This window comes from Pezoporus wallicus, unplaced genomic scaffold, assembly GCF_028554395.1.
Source record: "Pezoporus wallicus isolate ANWC-B61680 ecotype Strahan unplaced genomic scaffold, APGP_CSIRO_Pwel_v1 contig_3486, whole genome shotgun sequence".
NCBI lineage: Eukaryota > Metazoa > Chordata > Aves > Psittaciformes > Psittacidae > Pezoporus > Pezoporus wallicus.
Window position 1 is genome coordinate 8,712,791 of NW_026642292.1, and position 23,846 is coordinate 8,736,636.

The following is a 23,846-nucleotide window of genomic DNA, read 5'->3' on the forward strand; positions in this document are numbered from 1 at the left end:
AATGAAGGAAGTAAGAAACTGTGTTAATAATCTGTGCACTATTAACTGTTGTTGCAGATTGTGGAATGAAGTAGTTGGCTTTCTGTATTTTAAAAGTTTTTTTCATTAATTGGGTAAATAATATTTTTAAAACTCAGTCAAATAAAAAATTCAGCTTTAGCTATTATTTGGATTGGCTTCCAAATTAATTGTGATATGGAAAGCTATATGATCTAATAGTAATTTCAGATGTTAAAACTCTAGGGATCTTGCCAAAACATGGGAAGTATGTGACAGAAATGGAGGGCTGGCTACCGGGGAGGAAGATGGAGTGTTTAGAAGTGAATTGCCGTCACTGAGAGTGGATAAAAACAGAATGTAGAATAGGTATACCTGGAGAAGGGTTGAGGAAAGAAAAATATGTTGGACTCCTAGTACTGTATAATCAAGAAAGTTCAGTAGGTGAATTATTCTTAGAGATAATCTAGGACTTAACAATAACCAATTTTTGGTTTCAGTAACAAGATCTGAAACTCAAAAAAGAAGTGCAAAAGCAGTTTTATCTTGAACTGTTTTGTTGCTTTGATTACTGCTTACTTTAACTTTGTCAGAATCTTTTTTCATTTTTTTTCTTTCCCCCCATGATCTCTTTTTAAAGGAAAGCAAGTCTTGCCCTCATTAGAAAAATGATACATTTTTGTTCTGAGGCATTGCTGAAAGAGGTTTGTGACTCTGATGCTGGCCACAATCTACCCACGATACTGGTTGAGATAACAGCTACAGTTCTTGATCAAGAGGTAGGAAGAAGGAAAATGTCCTTGTATGTAACCAGTGCAGAAAAGGGGGTTATACTCATTGATTCCACACACTTGTTAATAGCTAACACTAAAGTGTTCATAGCACCCATCTGTGACAATATATGAAGTTAAGCATGTAAAGTTATTTTTAGGTAAGGAGATCCTCTCTTATTTTCTTTCCATCCGATGTATTACAGGATGATGATGATGGCCATTTGCTAGCCTTGCAAATCATAAGGGATTTGGTGGATAAAGGTGGTGATCTTTTTCTAGACCAACTGGCTAGACTTGGTGTAATTAGTAAAGTGTCAGCTTTGGCGGGGCCATCATCTGATGATGAAAATGAAGAGGAGTCTAAGCCTGAGAAGGTAAATACAGAATTGATAGCTTTATTTGTTCCTGTGAAGCCAACTCTTCTAGTACAATTTTCACTGTTAAGAAAATGTCTAGGGCAGGGTAGTTAGGTTATTACATTAATGCTTATTGTATGCCACTTGTTTTAATTGTTTTTATTTTTGTTTTCCATAACTTCATTTTTTTGTTGGCACATTATTTATCTGCTGAGTTTTCCTACTGTTAAGTGCTTATGGTCAAGTTGAGCGACACTTGTTTTTTCTCTAGTGTTTTAAAAATGGCTGTGATGCAAAATGAGGCCTTTCTGCACAAAGGTCATCTCTTTTAGCATATGTGCATCAAATAATTGCAGGTGTTTCAGACATTGTTATTGAATATATCAAAAATATTTAAAAAAGGAATTTTCTTTATAATGGAAACCTTAAATGCATATTTACCAATTTTCAGCAGTCCTATTACTGACCACTCAGATGAACTGAATGGATAGCAGACTACTTCTGTTATCCATTCAGTTAAGATTTATAGTTAAGTCCTAAGTGTATAGTTAAGCTTTTTACTGTTGGTTTTAGGTAGCTTGGGGCTTTTTGATGTTAGTGGGGATTTTTTATTATTATTAAAATAAAATAAATAAATAATAATTTAGTGTTTGAATGTTAAAAAGCTGTCTGGATGTGGTCTGGGGCGACTTCCTCTAGGTTGGCCCTGCCTGAGCAAAGGTTTGGACTAAATGGCTTCTGAAAGCCTCTTCCAACCTCAACCACTTTTGATTTTTTTTCTCACAGTAGAAGTTTTGAATAGCGGTGGATGTCTGATTCAGTAGGCTGTTGCTATCATTGAATAGATAAATATCTGAAAGGGAACCTATAAAAAATATCATATCTTTAAAAGTATTCTTTAATAGAATAAATTTTACCAACAGAAATATGTTTTTGGTTTGAGTCCTTTTTTGCCTCAAGCCTCTATAAAATGCCTGTTTTGTGTGTTACTTTTTGTTGTGGTTTTTGGTTTCATTTTTTTTGTTTAGTGGGTCAGGTGGGTTGCGTTTTTGTTTTTGTTGGTTTTTTGCTTGTTCAGGTGTTTGGTTTGCTTTTCTTTTGTTTAATGCAATTTTATTACAGGAGGATGAACCACAGGAGGACGCAAAAGAACTGCAACAGGGTAAACCCTATCACTGGAGAGACTGGTCAATCATTAGGGGAAGGGACTGCCTGTATATCTGGAGTGATGCTGCAGCCCTGGAACTGTCTAATGGTAGTAATGGATGGTTCAGGTTTATTTTGGATGGAAAACTGGCCACAATGTATTCCAGTGGCAGCCCTGAAGGAGGATCCGATAGTTCAGGTAGTGTCTTTGCAATTCAAGTCCAAGTTAAGTTTTGAGACTTGTTACATTTGTTTATATAATTTCATTGGAGCTATTTTGTTTTGCAGGAATTGGCTTACTAAATAGTAAAGGATGTAAACAGGTGGAAGGTGGTCAGTTAATTGTGATGCTTTTTATCAGATAGCATGTGACCATAACTTGACTTCCTTGGTGAATTGTGTTAAGCAAACATCTTGCCAGTGAAAGTGTATTAACTTCGTTTTGTTTTGATCTTCTCCATGCATACTTAATTTTTTCACCCCAGTCATTAAAAGCACTTTGTAGTGGCCGTCCCAGGAAAAGCAGGTTGAAATGGTGATTTGTTGTTTGCTTCTAGCTATCAGAATGAAATTGCATGTGTTTGAAGACAAAGTAATGGAAAGTTTCTCATTGAGATTGGGAAACAAATTACAGTGTCTTAATTGTTTGTTGGAGAGAGGATAAGGGAACAGACTGTATGCACTGGCAATGCACAGGTGGTTTTAATTTTCTGTACAGAATACACAACTTGTTCTGAATGCAGAAACAACCCTCCTTTATTGTTTCTTCTTTTTTGCAACAGTTCATGCATTTATGAACCTGCAGACATAAAATGCTTTGCAATATTATTATGTTTTCAACAAGCCATTGAGTGAAATAACAGAACATATTATGATTCAGGATAGAAATGAAGTGGAATGGACTTTATCCATTAATTTTTTGGGCATGAAGACAAAATGTGATAGTGTGTTTCTAGATTATAACACAGCTGGAAACCACTTCTGGTATTTTTTCTAGATTTATTTTTGATCAGAAAATTTATCATTGCATTCTTTTAAACCAGGCTAATACTTTAAAAGGTAAACAGTTTCTGTGATAAAATATGTGCTTATCACATGTTTTAATTTGAAAATCCATGAGATTAATTTCTTAAATGCTCATAGGCCCTAGATACCAATTCTGCTTTCTTCTTCCTAAAGGATGTGGGTGTGAGGATGATATTTTACTATTTCTTTGCAACATGAGTGGAATGGACACAGTTCAGATGAAGCTGGAGTGAAGAGAAACTGAAAGTCAGATTGAGAATTTAAGATGATTCATATTTTCATGTCAGTCTTCTTAAAAAGATTGAATAAATCCTGTTTTTGAAGAAGATAACTAGCATGGATATTATGGAAGTGAAGGAGCTAACTAGGATTAAATGAGGCTTCTTCAGCTTTTTGTCTGAGTGCTGACATTGCAGTGTAATTTGCCTGAACTTTAACCATTAGCTCTAAGTGTGTGCAGCAGCCTCTTTACTAAGGAGATAAGAAGCTATTATTTAGTAACTAAAATTACTACCATACAGTATAGACTCAGAATAGTATCTTACAGTCCTGAACTATACTATATGTTCTGATGTACTAAATCATTACTGACTGATCTTATGGTATACTTTTTCAGTAATTTCACGCTGGCAAGAATATAGAGGGTTCAGTAATGGAATTTGTTAGTGCATATCGCATGATCAGAGTTGTGGTGGGAGAGGGAAATAATAGATTCTGTGAAGGTTTTTTTAAAGGTCTGTACTTACCCCTCTCCACTAGCTTAATCCTTGTTTTGTTTGAATTTTTAGAAAAAATGAAAGTTCAATGCAAAAATTGAAATTTAATGGTAATTGTGAAGCTTTAGATGAGTTCCAAAAATCTGTCTAAGGGAACCCAAAATTATTCTCAGTCAGGTGTAATCCTCTCACTTTCAGTGCAATGTGCTATATAATAAATCTGTTAAAATGTAGTTATGTAAATCTGGAAGAGTTCCATTAATAGAATTTTAATTTTGCATATGAAATTTTACAGTTCTTTTTATAAACCTCTCTGGATGTTATGAATTTTAAGCAATAATGAATGTTATGCCTCAAGAGTGCATATATATTTTTGCATAAAGATTGTTCATTTTTATATTATAAAACAATGAAAATGGCGCATTTTAAAACCTAGAGCCTAAGTCATGGCAGCAAAAGGAAAACAGCAATTTTACGAGTGCGTGGACTATAAAAGTTGTATTTATCAAATCACTAAGCTGAAGGTAAAAGATACTTGTTAACTTTGAAGTTGGATGTAATCTTTAATGAGGTTATTGCAATTTTTATTTTAACTGGCATTTTTATTTTTTGAATTACGAACTTGTTAAATTTTCTGGAATTATGCTAATTAACATTTCCAATGTAGTGTCCAGCTTTTTTAACGACTTCAAAATATAATTTAATAAAAATTGAGGTAGTTGTTTGGAATAATTTCAACTAGGCTAGATTAACCTGGATATCTTTTTTATCTGTTAAATATCTCCATGTAAATATTAAGTCCTAATCAAGTCTCTTGTGGTGCCATTAAGTTAGTATTTTTTTGTCATGTTTTTCTCAGAAGTATAGAAGGCCTTAAAATTTCTGTACTAAAGAAGGAATAGGAACATCTACATTAATGTCACTGTATTAAGTAGCATGACTGTGGATTTCTTTCTCCGAGGTGAATTTAGAGGTTCTACAAAGGAGATGAAGAAAAGTTTTCAGTATAGTTTATAAAAAAATATTTTTGTTGCCTCTGTGACATTTAATCTGAGCAAACAGCTGTTAGCTCAAATTTGCTTTTGTCAGATGTTGCTTGTCAGACTTTTTTAAATATATTTTTTTGCTTGGCTTTTATGTCTTCAACATCTTTTGTCCACCTGCTTTAAGCTGTTAAGTTGATTGCTGTTTTCCTCTTGGAGGATTCATTTAATGTCCTAGTCCTAAAAACTCTCTTTGTGAATAGTTCATGCTGGCCATAAAAAGATAAGTTATTTTTTGCAAGACCAAAAGCTTATAGTGTATTTGTTTGATCTTCCCGTTGTAATTGTGAAGATGATCTAATACATCTGTCAGTATCACCATTGATAAAGAATTGAGTTGTCCACTTTGATGCCATCAGGGAATAAATCACTATTGAAGCACAGAAATATACTGGGAAGAAATTCAGAACACTTTTAAGACCCTTAATTTCAAACTTAATTTTGCATTGAATGTACTCAGTTGTTTTGCTCTCGCAATTGAAAAAAAAAAAGTTTGAGAGATGTGATGGTTGAAACAATTGTGGGAAGAAAAAAATACGTGTTTTTGTTTTTAAATAGAAAGTAGGAGTGAGTTCCTTGAGAAGCTGCAGAGAGCTCGAAGCCAAGTAAAACCATCTACCACAAGCCAGCCAATTTTATCGGCACCAGGGCCAACTAAACTTACTGTAGGAAACTGGTCACTCACCTGTTTAAAGGAAGGAGAAATTGCTATTCACAATTCCGATGGTCAGCAAGCTACCATCCTGAAAGAAGATCTGCCAGGTTTTGTGTTTGAATCTAACAGAGGAACAAAGCATTCTTTTACAGCTGAAACCTCTTTGGGTAAGTATGTAGGTATGTGTTATGTGCAGGTAGGAGCAAGTGTAAATGAGATAGATTTTCTGTTCCTTGCTTTTCATAGCAGTGAGAAATCTGTGACTTTTCTGAAAATACATTGCAGGGTCAGAATTTGTAACAGGCTGGACAGGCAAAAGAGGAAGAAAGCTGAAATCAAAACTGGAGAAGACAAAGCAAAAGGTTGGTGAGCACCTGTGAATTGTATACTTAAAATTTGAGTTTGTTTTGGTTTATAATATGCTTATAGAGTTGTAGTTTCTTTGTAGAGGATTAAAATCTCTGTTTTCAGTTGGATAAAGTTTTATGCTAAGCTTGAAGGGGAAAACTTCACTTGCAAGAAAGCACTTCTGCAGGTGCTTTTATCCAACAGTCTTAGCAAACTCTGTGCTGTCCTAGAGAAAAAACAAGTTTTCTTTAAAAAATGCAAGGAAATCCAATCCTTCAGACCCATAGTTGTATTATTCTGTAGGTTTTTCTTTTTTTTTGTAAAAGAAAAAATCTTATGAAAAGAAAAGATGTTATGATCAGTACTACAGTTGTGTCAGAGGCATGTTACTTCTGTTCACTACGTTTAGATATTAATTTTAGACTGGATATTGTGACAGGTAAGGGGATGGAAGTGAGAAGTCTGTATTGTTGTGAAAAAATTGTGCTGGTGAATCCAAATGTGTAAATGCCCTGATTTTAGGCTTCTCTAAAACTCCCCCTCCCTTTTTTTTTTTTTTTTCCCCTCATAATGGTGGGGGGGGAAATTGAGAAATCAAATACTGAGCTTTTTACAAAAATCAATAAATAGAACATGTATATTCTGTGGCCAGCTGATGCCAAGGGCTCAAGCTAAACTGAAGTCTTGACCTCTCTTGCAGTTGCAGTTTCTAACAGTGCATCTGATATGTTCTGTACCAAAAATCCGCATCGTGTAAGGACACTTATGTCTGAGGAAATGTGAAACTAAATTGAAAGTTAAAATACTGCATGAATGAGGATAGGTGGAATGATAAAAGGAAGGCAGTGCACTTTTGTACCTCAGATTGCAATGTGTAGCTCAGAAGCTTGTGAAATGTGTTGTTGTATATATCCTGATAATGAAAAGGAAAGATATTTGGAGACATTTCTTATAAGCAAGATGTTGCTTAATAAGAACTTATTTTATCTGATCTGTATCTTGTGTGATCCATACTTTATAGGAAAAGTAATTCTTAGTATAAGGTCACATAAGGACTTTTTGTGTGACTTGGTTTAAGGAATGTGAATAGAGCATTCAGAAACTGTATAAAATCTCCTTAATCTTGCCTCTAAAACGATTAGCGGATCCGTGATAGAGGTATAGTGAAACAGATTTAAAGATTGAGTCCCATCTTTTCTCTTATCTTTGTGCTGTAGTTTAATATATGCTTGTAAGCTTAATTTCTGTGAGTTTCAGTAAGATTCCATGTATTTCTATGTACTTTTAGCCTTTCACAACCTTTGCTTTTCATGATGTGTGATAGTTTTCAGTTTTTCCCTGTTTGTTGTATCTGTCATGACTTCTTTATAAAAGATGGCTGTGTTTCTAGTATTTTGGAGAATAACGGTAGTCTCATTGCAGTAAGGTATGACTTTTGACAATCAGAATCCGTTTTCTAGGTTCGCACTATGGCAAGAGATTTGTACGATGATCATTTTAAAGCTGTTGAAAGCATGCCTCGTGGAGTAGTTGTAACACTGAGGAACATAGCAACACAGTTAGAGTCTGCATGGGAACTTCACACAAACAGACACGTAAGTACCTCCTTTAATTTATAACGTGTGATGTCAGTGGAAATCGCATAATGATATTCAGATCAGTCTGTCAGGATACAGAGGGAAGTCACAATATATCTGTCTGAAATATGGGGGGTTTTAATGCTGTAATTCCTGGTTATGTACTTTAGTGGGATACTGTTTTTCAAATGAAGCAATTGGGAATACTGTTACATTGTTTCACCGTAATTGTCTTTTTGTCTTCCAGTGTATTGAGGGAGAAAATACTTGGAGAGATTTAATGAAGACTGCTTTGGAAGACTTAATTGTGTTATTGAAGGATGAGAATACTATTTCTCCATATGAAATGTGCAGTAGTGGCTTAGTTCAGTCATTGCTTACAGTTTTAAATAATGTGAGTTTATAGAACATAAGTTTCTAAAGAAGAACTTTCTAAAAAAAAAACCCCAATAACATAGGCATATGCCTTACTTTAGAAAACCTATTATAAACAATGGCTATTTCCTGTCTTGATGAAAATCAGGCAGACTTGCTCCAGTTAGTGGTCTACCTGTTGAACATATGCCATTATGACAGATTAGTTTGAATAAACCATTAAAAATCTTAACACTGGTCAGTTCTCATGGCTGATATAATTTAGCTTTTCACATACAGATTTTAAATGGGAAATTCCAAGAGACTGAAGGGATATTTCTGCCAGTGTGACGATTTAATATATTGCTTTGTATTAAAAGTAACATCTATTTTATTTTTTTTTTCTCTTAGAATGTTGATTTAGATGTGAAGCAAGACTGTAGTCAACTGGTAGAGAGAATAAACGTTTTCAAAACAGCATTCAGTGAAAATGAAGACGATGAAAGGTAAAAGCAAAACAGAACTCTTCACGTCTGTGAAGCAGTATGGTATGATTAAAATAGCTTAAAGACAAAAAAAAACCTGTTCTTTCCCTTTCAATTTGTCTATCTCTGGAAAAGAAAATTGGACTTTGAAAGACAGCATCTGCTGTGGAAGTAGCAATTGAAAATGTTACTGAATTACTTCTGTCTATAGGAGTCAAGCGTACTGAATGTACATCTGTTGACAGATAGAAAGGTGTCTTGTTCATCACTGTGCAGACTAATATTTTTCTCGCTGTGCTGTAGCCCTGTGACTAGAACAGATGATACCAATTGAAATAGCATGCCAGGATACTTGCTACACCTGGGTACTATTCCCTGAGATAGTGTAGGATTTTTTTCTGTTTGTTGTGTGGTAATATGGTAATTGTTCATTTTCACACAGTCGTCCAGCCGTTGCATTAATTCGGAAGTTGATAGCAGTGTTAGAATCTATCGAACGTCTACCTCTCCACTTGTATGATACACCAGGATCTACGTATAATCTTCAGGTAAATGAAGTCTGTATGAAGTACGTCTTTTAAAAGTGGGTAGAATTGGGTAAAGAATGATAGACTTTTTAGCATCTGTTTCCTCTAACACGTAACCTAAAGGTGCCACTTTTACACTGTGAAGTGAAAGTAAATTTTGATTGAAGAGATAATGTTTGTTCTTTCTTTTGCCTTCAAGCATTATTCTCTTTATATGGGCATATGCCCCTATTAAGCATGAACTAGCATTTTTTTTAAGACGATTCTAAGATATGTTTATTTGTGATGACTAGTGGTGGGCTATAATCATTTAAAAGGGTCCCTTCTAGGGCAGTATAATTTTTGGTAATACAAGACATCTGCAGGATTAGCAGCTTTTTAAAAAAGGAAAGCTGCAGTTTGGCTAAAAACCGTACTTGTTTTTATCCAGTTCAAGTCTTAATTTTCTGTATTTGGAAATCATACTTCAGGAATTTGCAGGATGGCAGTGAAGTTTCAGTATTTCTGTTTTGATGTTCCATTATTAGCAGATAGTTGCATAAAGTTGCAAAAACACTTCTGCTATTGAATATTTTGAAAAAAGCATTTTCAGTTTTTGTATTATTGTAGTTGCTAGTCTACAAGATTTGGAAAGAAAAGCAATGAAAACATGAAGAGTGAGAAAATATTAGCTTATACATAGACTGTCATATTAAAGAATTGTTTGGTTAATTGAAAAAATGGAGCACCAGGAAATTACTTTTTAAAGCTTTAAATTAGAATATGATGTTCTTACTTGCACAATAAAAATACTTGATACACCACTGAAACTGTTATAATGAAATATATTGCTTTTCTTAAAATGACAAAACCAAGTCAGAAAAGCCAATGTTAATGTTGAGCTGCCCTTTCAGATCTTAACACGGCGCTTGAGGTTTCGTTTGGAACGTTCCTCAGGGGAGACATCTTTAATAGATAGAACTGGTAGAATGCTAAAGATGGAGCCACTGGCAACTGTTGAATCTCTAGAACAGTATCTCCTGAAAATGGTGAGCAACATAGCACACACGGAGTTGACAAGGAATGGCTGTGTTCTGAATCTATAATATTTGATTTCTTTTCATTCACATGTAGGTAGCAAAGCAATGGTACGACTTTGATAGGGCTTCATTTGTTTTTGTACGAAAACTCCGTGAAGGCCAGACATTTGTGTTCAGACATCAACATGATTTTGATGAAAACGGAATTATTTACTGGATTGGAACAAATGCAAAGTGAGTTCCTTCAAAGCTAGATGTTTTGAAGCTGGACACAATGAACTGTGATCCATGGGTGGGGTGCAAAGAGAGAATTCATAATGAAATGAAATGTACAGTTTTTCTAGGTATGGGAGGTATCTTTAATTTTACTGTGGATCAATAGAAATATGTTTATTTTTGCACTATATAAATAATGAAAAATATCAAACTCTGAAGTTGTGTTGAAAATTTGTTTGTATGCTTACAAATGAAGGGGTGGGGAAGTTTGGTCTTTGTTTTTGTTTGCCATGGTTGTTGTTGGTTTATGTTTTCTGTTTTTCTAATTTTTTTAAAACCACTGTAGTAATGTGATGTAACAAACTCACCTGTAATACGTAATTTACAGTAAATGTCAAATGTTACTTGTTTGTTAATGTAAATAATAATTGAACAGTACTTTTTTCTTTTTAATACAGAACTGCATATGAGTGGGTAAATCCAGCAGCCTATGGGTTAGTAGTGGTTACGTCCTCCGAAGGAAGAAATCTGCCTTATGGCCGCTTAGAAGACATCCTAAGCCGTGACAGTTCAGCTCTCAATTGTCATACTAATGATGATAAGAATGCTTGGTTTGCCATAGATCTTGGCCTTTGGGTTATTCCATCAGCTTACACATTACGCCATGCTCGAGGTTATGGACGATCTGCTCTCAGAAATTGGGTTTTCCAGGTATCTAAGGATGGACAGAACTGGACTACTTTGTATACGCATGTTGATGACTGTAGTCTCAACGAACCAGGGTATGTCAGTGTATTTTATAATTTCTTATAAGACTGAGCTCAGGAAAAACATACTTTGCTGTAGACTAATTTAATGTATTCTGTAGGTGTAATAATGTAACTATATAAAGGATTGGCAGGTGATCTAAGTTATCAAGGATTGGATCGAAAGTGTTTCATAAGGTCTCTGTGGTTCACATAATGGAATTTATGCTTTTCTGTCACTATAAATTTTGCATTTGATGTTTTTCTGAGATAGCATTTATACCAGTACTCAACCAGAGTTTGTCCCTGGTGTTAGTAGGTTTAATGTACCTTGTGTTCTTGGCAGTTTTCTGGTTTTATCCATAAATGATCAGCATTATGGTTTTGTTCACTTTGGTACTAAGGTTTTTTTATTTCATCTTTTTTTTTCCCCTTTTTTTTTTTTTTCCCCTCTCCCCTGATGAATGTAAAGGTCTACAGCAACATGGCCTTTAGATCCTCCAAAAGATGAGAAGCAAGGTTGGAGGCATGTTAGAATAAAACAGATGGGCAAGAATGCCAGTGGGCAAACACACTACCTCTCCCTGTCTGGATTTGAACTTTATGGCACTGTGAATGGAGTATGTGAAGATCAGCTGGGTAAGAAAGTGTACATCCTGTTTTTGTTCTCTTAGAATGCTAATGAACATACAATATAAAAATCAGTGTGAAAAAGCAGGTTAACTTTTACAGTGGAACTTGGCTTAGAAATAGGCTAAAAATTATTGCCATTCAGTACTTCTAAGTCATTTCATCTCTTACATTTCTTGTAGGAAAAGCTGCTAAAGAAGCTGAAGCAAATCTGAGAAGGCAAAGACGTCTGGTCCGTTCTCAGGTGTTGAAATATATGGTTCCAGGAGCTCGTGTGATCAGAGGAATTGATTGGAAATGGAGAGATCAGGATGGAAGCCCACAGGGTGAAGGCACTGTTACAGGAGAATTGCATAATGGTGAGCACAAATTGCCTGATTTTGTAAAGGCCTGTAGCATAATTAGTTCATGTGGAATGGGGTAGCATTGAAGTACTTCCTTTGTAGTGTCTTGAAGTTGAATATTTTGGGGAGGAGGAACTCAAATGGTACAACTGTTGTGGTCCATTTGTGAAATTCCTTTTTAATGCATGAAAAAAAATGTAAGTTAAAGTTTTGTAAAGCATTACTTGATTAACGTACCAAATTGTTATTTAGACATTATTATAAAGAAGAAAAAGTATATGAAGGAGATTGCTGTGAATTTATATAAGCTTTGGGCCTGCAAAACCTGTAATTGCCATCTTCATTCCTTCTAGCTTAGCCTTTGCAATATTTTTCTTGACTTCTGTTGTATCCTGTACCTTTCCTACTTTGCTAGCTTCATTGGGATCAAGTAGCTACTTTTTTCGAATAAAAGCATGAAAAGCAATTAACTTAAGGAGCAAAAAAAAACCTGCATTAGTCAGGGAAGTCAGTGCTCAGGAAGATAAGATACTAAGGAGGCTCCAGAAGAGGTGATGATATTGTCCACTGAACATGCTTTCCATCTTTTTCCCCCCTTCTCCCTCTGTTTAGGGGTATATAAAACTTACCTTGTTTCTGAAGCATCTTCAGCCACTCTTAAGCTCATTATTAGCCAGATTTTAAGAATTCTTCTAGTTTGCTGGGTTGTCAGCTGGCAAAGATGGAGAAATGTCCAAAGTACAATGTCTTAATGTTTTGAAACTTTGAATCTTATTTAAGATGTTCAGGCTGGCTTGTAGGGAATTCTTCCATCATCTCTATATTGTTCTTATCAGATGCAACAGTATCCATAGCTACATTCTCACTTTGAAGACTTTAGGTATTATTGGTGAGTAGTATTCTACTAAATCAGTGTTTTCATTCCTGTGTTTCAGTGAAGCTTTCCCTTTTAAGCATAGGTGAAATTGAGGTTCATTTATCAATGATAGATGATGATGCCAAACAATGTGAAACACATTAGCAGACTCTTATTCCTACCACAGTTGTCTTTTAAATAGGATTTTGAAAATAGTATCCCATTGACCTTTTTGTTATTATTCACAAGTTTAGACAAATCTTGAGTTGTTTTAGGACTATAATAATGGAGTAGCAATTCTCCAAGTGTATATGTATTAAAAAGTTACGCAGATTTAAAATTGCTTGTAATTAATAATTTAGGGGAAGGAACTGTACAAAACAAGAATAATTAGTTAGTTATGCTTTTGCAAAATACCCTGTCCAGATATTCATAAAGGGGGAAAATGATACTGTAATTGCAGTATGAAGCCACTTTCTTATTTTAATAAGCAAGGCAAATAAACTGTAGAAAGTAAAAACTTCAGAATTGCTTCACAACTTTCAAGGGTTAGTGACATGAAGCTACTCAGTTATTGCTCATGAAGATGGAATAAAATAATATAAAAATAAAGTGATGTAAACCTGCTCATGTGGGGACTTTTATCTGAAAACTTTATCCGTTTTAAATACTCTTCCTCCAGAGTGATATTTCTAAGTAGAAAATTACCTCTGATACTCTGTTTTGGTCTAGAAGGCAAGACTTTTGGGTAAAGATAAGATAAAAGTGTAATTGGCAGTACTAAAAAAGTACTTTAAGTTAGCACTCTTGTTAAAGAAAAATGTGTGTACATCTGGACCAGACATCTAGTTTTGAATTTGTCAGAAGTTACAGAAAATAATTGAGCTTTATACATTTTATTTTTTTGAAGAAAATGTGTATCAGGTAAAATGTTGACAACAAATTCTGTTACAGATAACGTACAATAAGAATGCTAGAAGGAATCTTTCTAGGTGACTCTGAAATCATGGTACATACTCAGAGAAGCAAAAATAAATTGTTTTGCCCCTTTTTCTGTCCTGGTCTGCTAAATTTTGCATGTTACCCTCATTATTGCAAATTTATAACACTTAACTATTAAAAAAATACTGGTACTCTAAATTATTTTTTACTAAAGGAATTGAAGAATAGCATCTCTTTTCAGTCTTCGGTCCCAATATAAAGTTTCATTCTATGAAATGTATTCTTTTTCAACCTTGAAATCTCACATGAAGCAGTCCTTACCTGACTACTGTAAGCCTTTTCCTATAAGAATGTTTGAGTCTGTGTAAATTATTGAAATGAAAGGATGAGTATCAGTAAATTAATTATTTCACTTTATAGAGCAATAATAATAGTAAGAAATCCCAAACTAATCTGTTCAGTCAAATGTCTGCTGTCAAGTAAATATGCTTATCCACAAGCATCCAGCAAAGAAACACATTATAGAATGTCCTCTCAAGATTTATGATTTCTTGACAGATGTTACTAAAGTTAGGATACATCTTAATATACATTTCTGTTATTAGAGAATGTAATAATAAGGATTTGAGAAATCCTAGTAAGTCAGGCTCTTTCCTGGAGGAAACTTTACTTTTGGCTGGATTCTGGGACCCTGAAGATAGAGGCTGATCAATATATTGCTGCCTCAATATTAACAACATTTTAAAATACCAAATCATTTAGGTTTAACCACTTTCTTTTTAATTGGCATTAAGGGTTATTTAGCAATTTTAGTAATTCAGACATGCAGCCTTTATGAGAAGCTGATCCCACATTGTGGAGCTACTGTCTGACACGCTCCTGTCTGCTTTCTGCTGGATCTCACAAACTCCTGTCCCTTTCCAGGCTGGATTGATGTCACCTGGGATGCTGGTGGCTCTAACTCTTACCGTATGGGCGCAGAAGGAAAATTTGACCTCAAGCTTGCACCAGGGTACGACCCTGATTCAGCGGCATCACCCAAACCTGTTTCATCCACTGTTTCAGGCACAACGCAGTCATGGAGCAGCTTGGTGAAAAACAACTGTCCAGACAAGACGACTGCTGCTGCAGGCTCCTCAAGTAGAAAAGGAAGCAGCAGTTCTGTGTGTAGCGTGGCCAGTAGCAGCGACATCAGCTTGGGTTCGACCAAAATGGAGCGGAGATCAGAAAGTGTAATGGAGCAAAATATAGTTTCAGGCACTGACGTCCATGAACCAATTGTTGTTCTGTCTTCCGCTGATAGTGTGCCTCAGGCTGACGTAGGGTCATCTTCCAGTGCAAGCACCAGCACCTTAACAGTGGACATGGGAAACGAAAATGCAGAGAGGAAGTTAGGTCCTGATAACTCAATACGTACTCCTGGGGAGTCCAGTGCTATATCCATGGGAATTGTTAGTGTAAGCTCTCCTGATGTGAGTTCAGTCTCCGAACTGACTAATAAAGAAGCAGCTTCCCAACGACCGCTAAGCTCTTCAGCAAGTAATAGACTCTCAGTCAGTTCTTTGTTGGCTGCTGGGGCACCGATGAGCTCTAGTGCAAGTGTTCCTAATTTATCATCTCGCGAAACCTCTAGTCTGGAGTCATTTGTCCGAAGAGTAGCAAACATAGCACGTACCAATGCCACAAACAACATGAATTTAAGCCGAAGTAGCAGTGATAACAATACTAATACTTTGGGAAGAAATGTAATGAGTACTGCAAGTAAGTAACCTATGATTATTTTTATTTGAAGCTTTTGTTGTTTTTTTTTTTACTTTCATGAGACTTGAAAAAGCTTGACTTCTTCTGCCCTAATAGAGAATGAACTTAGAGCAGCCTTGACTTCGTATGTACCTGTAGAACTCATGAAGAGCTCACAAGAGTTTGTCAGCTGGAAAGTGTTACATTGCCCTGTTATGTCAGATTACAGTGTTATACCCATCAGATAGGTCTATTACATGTTTAGGAAGAGAGAGACTATGGTTTAGATCAGGAGGCTGGAAGACTAGGAACAGTAGCTAATGTGGAATGCTCTTGCTTTCCGATCTGGGTAGATATTGCATACTTGCCATGTATGTGATTGTTTCTCTTACTTTTCCATTTTCCTCAGGAGAGGCAGTTTGTGCATATTGTGAAGTCTCTGAGCTTAAGAGCTAAGAACACAGTAGAAAGAAAAGAGTAAATTGCAGTACGATGAAATTTTAGTAGCTTCCTTCATTGTGTCAGGCTGAATAACTTAGTGTACTCTAATACTGTGCATGTTTTCTGAAGGTGGTATGGTCATTGGGGCTTATATCAGCAAACTGTTCAGGCATGTTAAGTGTCAGGAATTTTATAGTTAAAAGTAGTTGCAAATGTTAATGCGTGTACACAATGCCATTTCATGTTTGAAGATCATATGTAGGATCGAGGTAATAGGAGGTAAGTTGTTTAAACCTACTTGTTGAGATGCTCCCATTAGAGCTGCTAGCCAGCCAGCCTTGTTAAGTATTTTGTTCAGTGAGAGTGATAGTATTTTAAATGGAGAGCTATATTTCATGAGGTAGGCAAGTTAGAAAAGGTAAAAATTACCCAAGCCAGAAGTACACACACTTAACTTGTGTTTTCAGGCTCTTCTAGGATTTTTGTGCTTCCTTACTTTAAAATGTGGTGTTTGTTTTTAGCATTCCGAAATGTTTTTGAGTAGTGTTTTCTTTCTTTGTTGGGGAGATTTTTGAGTGTATTCCCATGTTCAAATTGTGATACTGGGGGACAGGGAATGTTTGGAGCTTGGACAGAGAGCATCTTTGCAAAACTTTTCTCACAGAAAGTGATTAGCTTCAGTATTTTGATATCATACACTGCTGAAGTAGAAATAAGAATGTGGCAAACTAAAAATTGGATTTAACATTAAAACATATATATACGTACTTTTAAAATTGTCCCTCATGTTGGAATTATTTTGTATTGTGTTTTATGCAAATATAAACTATTAATGGGAAATTGTGCCCTAAAAAAGAGATTGGAGTCTAAATTTGAGCAATCTCACTGAAGTTCTGCTAGAGCTTTGTAAAAAGCTTAGATATTTATTTATTCGGTCTGCCTGAGTTTAAACATCTAATCAACACATCTGCCCCCAATTAGAAAAAGCTGCACTCCATCCCTGCACCCTCTTCAAGTCAAGTCTGAAATCATGATTACAGATGTAAGTTTTCTGGACTTGCTGTAGTGGTTGCATTTAAAATCACAGGTATTTTCCAGGAGTTAAGTGGTGTTTAGGGTAGCCAGTTTCAATTTGGTCTTGAATTCAGAGCAAATGAAATGCTGACACTTAATGGCTTTTTTCTGTTTATTGTTAACAGCAAAGAGTTTACTGTTCTTCGTTAGAAATGCGTAGAAAATACAAATACTGAACAAATTTATTTTCAAATTTTTAACAAAAGAAAAACCTTTTGGTTTGGAAAATTTTCATGCTTCCAGAGAGATGAGGTTATTAATAACACTAAATTTAAATTTCACTCTCTCCCTCCCCATGCACAGAAATAATTTCAAGTGCTATACCTGCTTGGTTTGCCTTTGCTGATATTTTGTTTGCATGTTTGTATTTGCAGTCTGTTATTTCCGTTTCTAAGGAAAAAAAGTATCTGACAATCGGCAAAAATAGAAACAGTGCAGGCACTGAAGGAAAGAATCTTTGTTGTATCTTTCTTCAAGTGTAGTAACCTTTACAAACCTTGATAATAATGGTCTGAAATTCAGACGTTATGTTTTTAAGAAAGCAGTGCCTCAGTTTACATAAGCTGCAGTAACGAAAGTGACTTTAAGATTGTAAAAGTTGCATTTGATAAATTTTAGAAAAGGTAGATTGAAAAATGTAAGGTTTACTTTTAAGTATAGGGGACCTCTCAGATTTGCACATGCAAATGTGGTTTATCATCTGTACTTGAAGATAAGCATGAGAAAATGTTTTGAAATAGGAATGTAAATGTATAGTTGCACATAGGTAGAACTCATAGTTAGGTACACCACCTGAAATTCTTTCCATTGAGTTTATAGTGAATTTAGTCTATATCTTCAGTTGTTAAAAATAATTTATTGTGTTTTAGACAGTGAATGTGCAGTAGCCTTAGTTGTTGCTTGCTTATTCTGAAAATTACTTATATAAGTAGTCCAGCATAAGTAAGGTATTAAGTCACATGTTTCACAGTACTGCCAACTCAGGCATGTCGCCCATTGTGAGCATACGTGCTGATAGTTGTCAGAGATAACGAGTCACAGCTGCCTTAAGAAATTTAGAAAAATGCCTAAAAATGACAAGTTTCACATTTGTCTTATGTTTTGTTCTCTGTTTACCTGTATAATTTTGATTATTTTGCTCTTTATAGGCTAAATTACCATTTAGGCTTAAAGACAGACACAGCATTGGAGTAACAGATTTCAGAAATACTTTCAATATGTTGAAAATGAAGTAATTTCAGATTTACAGTGGGATTTTGGGATTTGCTTAATGAAATTATTGTTTTAAATGTATGCAAGGGAATATGTTCAGAAATGGGCATCTGCATTGTAGGTGCACTTACGCACTGGGAAACCCTTCCCCCTTACCTGTTATCCTTTATTGTAACATCTGATAATTTTTCAACTCCTAATATATTTTTCAACATAGGAGTCATGCATGTAAATTGTACTCTTCCAGTCATCAAATCATTTATTTTATCTTACCGTATCTTTATCTATAGCTTCTCCTCTTATGGGTGCCCAAAGTTTTCCTAATCTGACTACAACTGGTACCACATCAACAGTGACCATGTCTACATCCAGTGTTACTAGCAGCAGCAATGTAGCTACAGCAACTACAGTTTTATCTGTTGGTCAGTCGCTTAGTAATACTCTAACTACTAGCCTAACATCAACATCTAGTGAGAGCGATACAGGTCAGGAGGCAGAATATTCTTTATATGGTAAGTTTCATTTTTAAATGAATGTAAGCAGACTTCCCATTAATTATTTTTTTTCTCTTCTCCCATTGTTATGACCTTCTCATGTAGTAGTTTATTTACTGAAAAGTATTTGAAAGTTGAGCTGTTCATATGTTACTAGTTCTTTAAGGCAGTAAGTAAAATAATGTTAACATTAGTAGTATTTCCTTGTTTTCAGGTTTGTTGTTTTTTTTTTTTCCAGCTGTTTCTATTCTATCCCATGTTGTTATTATTTATGGTATAGTTTATTTAGGCACATAATCTTTTCCTTAAATAAGTTTAGTATCTAATGCAGTTTGCATTAAGAACCTGTAATAAAAATCAAAATGTTATTTCTCATTGTGTTGTATAGGCTACATGCTCAATCTGAGGTATCTTTATTACTTGGTGATTGGAAAGCATCTGACAGTAGGCACATTATCCACTTAAAATAGTATGAGGTTCCAGGTATCTCAATATTATAATAGTGACTGCAAAAATTGAAAAGACCACAGAAATTAAAATGCCATGGAGAATGGAATTATCCAGACAAACCACAACAAAATCCAGAGTTATGTGAGCACTATACTCTAGAAACAGACACTAGGACAAAAGTGATTTGCAGGATGTTAATACTGTGAAAGAATAGCTAGTTAAGAAGGAGGGTAATATCTAGGAATCAAGTTGATAAAATGAAGTCAGGAAAGACCTGGGCTAGGTACTGGAAAATGCTTTCTAATGTAAAGTTTATTGGATTGTGACATGTTCCTGAAAGAAAACATACTTGATTTGCTTAACATTTGGTTGTTGTCTGTTTTGTTGCCTATTGAAATTGCTTGAAAAAAGATCTGGTAATTTCAATGGGTGTTGGAAATAAGCTGCTTGGAGGTGGTCTGCATATGTCATCTCCCTTTATTCTTTTAATTAACTGTCATTTGACATTTTGATTAAGTAACAACTCTTAAAATATATCATAAAACAGCTGTTTATAAATACTTACCTTAAAGTTTCCGTTGGGGCATTGGCAAAAATTCAGAGGGTGATTGGGTGTTACAGTTAATTTATGTGTGTATAGACATGTAAAATTTCAAAGATTCCTCCCTGTCCACCTTGGATTGCTGTGAACTTCTTTTCTGGTTTTGGGGGGTGGTCTTCTTTTCAGTCTTAGTAGTAGATGGGTGGAACTGAACTGTGTATCTGTCTTCAGCTTCTTGTTACAGAAATGAATTAGCAATCAAATCTTTCAGAATATCAATCTTAAATATTTATTCTATTTGTCCTTTACATTGTAATTTGAGGTCTGAGCCATACATTCTTAGTGGAAATTATATTGCTAGCCTGTTTTTTGAAATTAATTAGGCATAGACTCAGATAGCATACCTGTATGTACCATTTCTTTGCAATGTTTTGTAACTTTAAATAAGTGTAGTTATAAAATGTTTGATATAAGCAAATGAGATAATGATCACTCTGGTGATCACTCATACAAATGTTAAGTGCTTTGTTAATTATGCTGTTGACTAGACCCCTGAACTTTCTGTTAGGCATGTGCTCTTATCACAGCTTTTACTATTACAATGCCATAAGCAATGTTTTAGTTCTTTTCTTGTTTGAGTGAGGCTTACTTTCTCATTCTTCCCAATACTCCTATTCTTTAAGTTTCAAAATTTTGCTTTAAAAGTTATTCTTGGCTTTTGTTCCTTATGTTAATATGTTTGTGTTATAGATTTTCTTGATAGCTGCCGAGCTAGTACTCTGTTGGCAGAGTTAGATGATGATGAGGATCTACCTGAACCAGATGAAGAAGATGATGAAAATGAAGATGATAACCAAGATGATCAAGAATATGAGGAAGTTATGGTACAGTATGATAATTTTATCTCTTTAACATCTTAAAAGCAGTGTAGGAACAAGTTAGCAGAGAGTAGAAATGATGGGTCACTAGTTCACTGCCTCATGAAATTGTTTAACTTTGTGGGTAGGCCACTGAATTTTGTAATGGTACAGTTCTGGGATGTGTTTAACTGTAGGCCTATGTGGAGCAAACTGTAATAATTTAAGTAGGCAGAGAAAATAATATGGGGGGGGGGGGGCGGGCAGGAAGGGGAACACAAAGCCCCATCAAGTTAGGGTTAGTCCATATGGGTCTTAGCTGCATTATTGAGTTTCTGCTTTTCATTTGGTGGTTCTGTTAGTGTTATGAATAATGCTGGGTCTTCTACCACCACTGAGGTTATCAGAATGGATATTGTAAGGTCTAAGAGGAAAAAGACTTCACTGATGATAATCTAATGTTTGTTACATAAATATAAAAATTGGTTTATGGAATTATAGAAACTTCATCTTGTAATCAATATGCAAACTTTCAGTAATTGGAACCAAAAGACCTGGCATTTTAATCTGCTGTGATTATGCTTTTAATAGAAACTCAGGTACATTACTAAATATTTAGTTATTTCACCTTCTGCAAAAAGATACGAAGCTAGGAATGGAAAAGTCAATGCTACTTAAGTGGATCTACAGTGTAAACAATAACCTTAGTTTGCAGATTGTTGATCACTTTTCAGAAATTACTAAAAGAAGTTAATATTGTTCGTGGGAAGAAGCAGAAATAGCTGCATTAATCTGTACTTAAGATTCCACAGCACAAATTGGCTCTGAAAAAGAAAATTTTCCTTTCTTGAGTTCCAGTCCTGTTCCCTCTAATACACTATATAATTCTTCTCATTGAGGAGTTGAACAGATTAAAAGCTTGTTGTAGGAAAGTCATAAGCAATCAACATTTGCTAAAGCTTATTGAAAATTAGATTTCTTCCCACCATTATAATTCTTGTATTTTGTTATTTGATTTAATCTTTGGATAAAATGTGTGTACATTATATATCAATGTATGTGTACTTTTTTTTTTTAAAAACAACCCTTTTTGTCTTGAGAAAAAATAACGTACTTATTTTGATACCATTGATTTATTTGAATCTTTGATATTCCAAAGTTTGTGGAATACATAAAACATGGGCACCAAGTTTGCTGGTCTGTAATACTTGGTATTTCCCTGTGTTCTGGTACTTTAGGGAAAGTTTCATTCTATCCAGAAATTGTAAATACACCCGTTGTTAGGTTAGCCCATTTATGTTGATCTCTGTATGTCTGTGGTTTTGATAATTCTCTTGATTCCAGCTTGACCAGTTAAATGGAACTAATACTGCTACATGGCAGCTTTGATAACCTGTTGTGCCAGTTTTAGTTTACGTGACTGCTGTATTCCCCAACTTTAAAATTTTTGAGCAAATGATCCTTTGTAGCAGAATCTAATAAACTGCTACTCCTCTTTGTTAGGAGGAGGAGGAGTATGAAACCAAAGGAGGCCGTAGGAGAACATGGGATGATGATTATGTATTGAAAAGGCAGTTTTCTGCTCTGGTTCCTGCTTTTGATCCAAGACCTGGTCGTACTAATGTTCAACAGACAACTGACCTAGAAATCCCTCCACCAGGTATGCTGACAAGATATTTGTGGTATTTGATCTGGTTTTGTGATGAAGACTTACTGTTAAGGGCCCACTGGGCTCTGGGGTTCCTTTCACTATTAACCAGTACAACATGCTGTTCTGGCTGTGTGGCTTTTCTCTGAATGGAGAGTTTCATCTACCTCTGCAGGTTCCAGCATTATTTGAGGGAAAAGTAAATTAAAGAGCAGTGTAAAATAAGTGTACTTATGAATTTAACTTGGATTAGTGATAAATCCCTTGTTGTGTTTGGTTCCACCTGCAGGAAGTAAATCTATGTGTTGAGCTACCCAGAATTGCTTTGATTGAGGAGGGCTTGTTGAAATAGTCCAAATCAGTGGCAATGAGAAAGCTAATACAGTAATTGAGCAGTCTGTATGACCGGCAGCACAGCACCTTCCTCCTTAGTTTGGCAATGTGGCTGTAGTCAGTGTTCATTACAGAAAGGAATACATAGGTTTAGCTTATCTGGAGATGCTCAGCCCTTCATTTTGGTGAACAGAAAGGAGTCGATACAATAGGAAGATACAGTGTGTGGAAAGAATGTATGTGCTGTGATAATATTAAAGGTGATCTTATCAAGACATAAGGATCACTAGGGATTTCAAGAAATTCCTGTTAGCTTTACTCACACAAAGTACTGCAGTTATATCCCCTAGATACAGTTAATCGTTACAACTGAGTATTGTTTCTTTGGCATGTGTGCAAGAAGTCTTCACACTACCTTAGACTGAGCCACTTTATTAATGTTTAAGCCAACTTGTCATAAGTTATACATTTTGTATTAATGGTTTCTCAAATTATTTTTCCCATGCAGGTACACCTCATTCAGAACTCTTGGAAGAGGTTGAGTGCATGCCTTCACCACGTTTAGCACTTACCTTGAAAGTTTCAGGCCTTGGGACAACTCGAGAAGTAGAACTGCCCCTAACAAATTTTCGATCAACCATCTTTTACTACGTACAGAAGTTGTTACAGCTCTCCTGTAATGGCAATGTGAAATCTGACAAACTTAGACGTATTTGGGAGCCAACATACACGTAAGCACACAAGTTGGTTATTCTGTGTAGAGAACAGTGTGATGAATTAGGAAACAGGTGTGAAACAATGTTAATTTTTTCTTCCTCATCTGAAGGAAGCAACATTTTAGAATCAGTGTTTCTTGCATTTATGGCAGGATGTTCTTAGTGATTTTAATGCTAGTGCTGTGATTCCGGATCTCAGCAGTGCTCATGTGATGCACCTGTTCTGAGTTGCGTTGTGTCAAAAATTATGTGCTGTATCAAAACTGGTTTTTAGTTAGAAATCATGAGAAATAATTGTAAATGTGTGCATCCCTGAAGTTATAATACATATCAAACTACACTAGGACTTCAGCGTTTCAAAGAGTTAGTACATATGTAATGAAGAACCTCAAGTTGGTTTGGGAAATTTGCACAGTGAAGGTAGTTTGATTACTTGAACCTCAGTTAAGGGAACATATATTATACATTGCCAGATAAACATCAGCATCATGAAGATGAAACATGAGTTTAAAAACTTTGCCCTACCAGGTGTCCCAGATATTCTGTGCAGCAACAAGCAGCTGCTATTGCTGTTTCAGTTCATG

General features: G+C 35.2%; 1 protein-coding gene across 9 annotated transcripts in view; it reads left to right on the plus strand.

Annotated features, from left to right (window-relative positions):
• Positions 1 to 23,846, plus strand: part of HECTD1 (HECT domain E3 ubiquitin protein ligase 1) — a 56,907-nt gene that overhangs the window by 22,899 nt on the left and 10,162 nt on the right. For 3 of the 9 annotated variants that reach the window (XM_057428651.1, XM_057428658.1, XM_057428653.1), the window contains exons 10-28: positions 638 to 776; positions 974 to 1,144; positions 2,249 to 2,471; positions 5,616 to 5,891; positions 5,998 to 6,074; positions 7,521 to 7,655; positions 7,885 to 8,031; positions 8,403 to 8,497; positions 8,919 to 9,024; positions 9,897 to 10,031; positions 10,117 to 10,256; positions 10,697 to 11,020; positions 11,457 to 11,623; positions 11,797 to 11,973; positions 14,681 to 15,517; positions 18,514 to 18,735; positions 20,459 to 20,592; positions 22,069 to 22,225; positions 23,055 to 23,277. In XM_057428651.1, coding sequence (XP_057284634.1) covers positions 638 to 776; positions 974 to 1,144; positions 2,249 to 2,471; positions 5,616 to 5,891; positions 5,998 to 6,074; positions 7,521 to 7,655; positions 7,885 to 8,031; positions 8,403 to 8,497; positions 8,919 to 9,024; positions 9,897 to 10,031; positions 10,117 to 10,256; positions 10,697 to 11,020; positions 11,457 to 11,623; positions 11,797 to 11,973; positions 14,681 to 15,517; positions 18,514 to 18,735; positions 20,459 to 20,592; positions 22,069 to 22,225; positions 23,055 to 23,277 — 3,885 coding nt within the window. The remainder of the gene's footprint in view (positions 1 to 637; positions 777 to 973; positions 1,145 to 2,248; positions 2,472 to 5,615; positions 5,892 to 5,997; positions 6,075 to 7,520; positions 7,656 to 7,884; positions 8,032 to 8,402; positions 8,498 to 8,918; positions 9,025 to 9,896; positions 10,032 to 10,116; positions 10,257 to 10,696; positions 11,021 to 11,456; positions 11,624 to 11,796; positions 11,974 to 14,680; positions 15,518 to 18,513; positions 18,736 to 20,458; positions 20,593 to 22,068; positions 22,226 to 23,054; positions 23,278 to 23,846) is intronic. The other 6 variants (XM_057428652.1, XM_057428654.1, XM_057428656.1 and 3 more) reach the window with 4 other exon arrangements.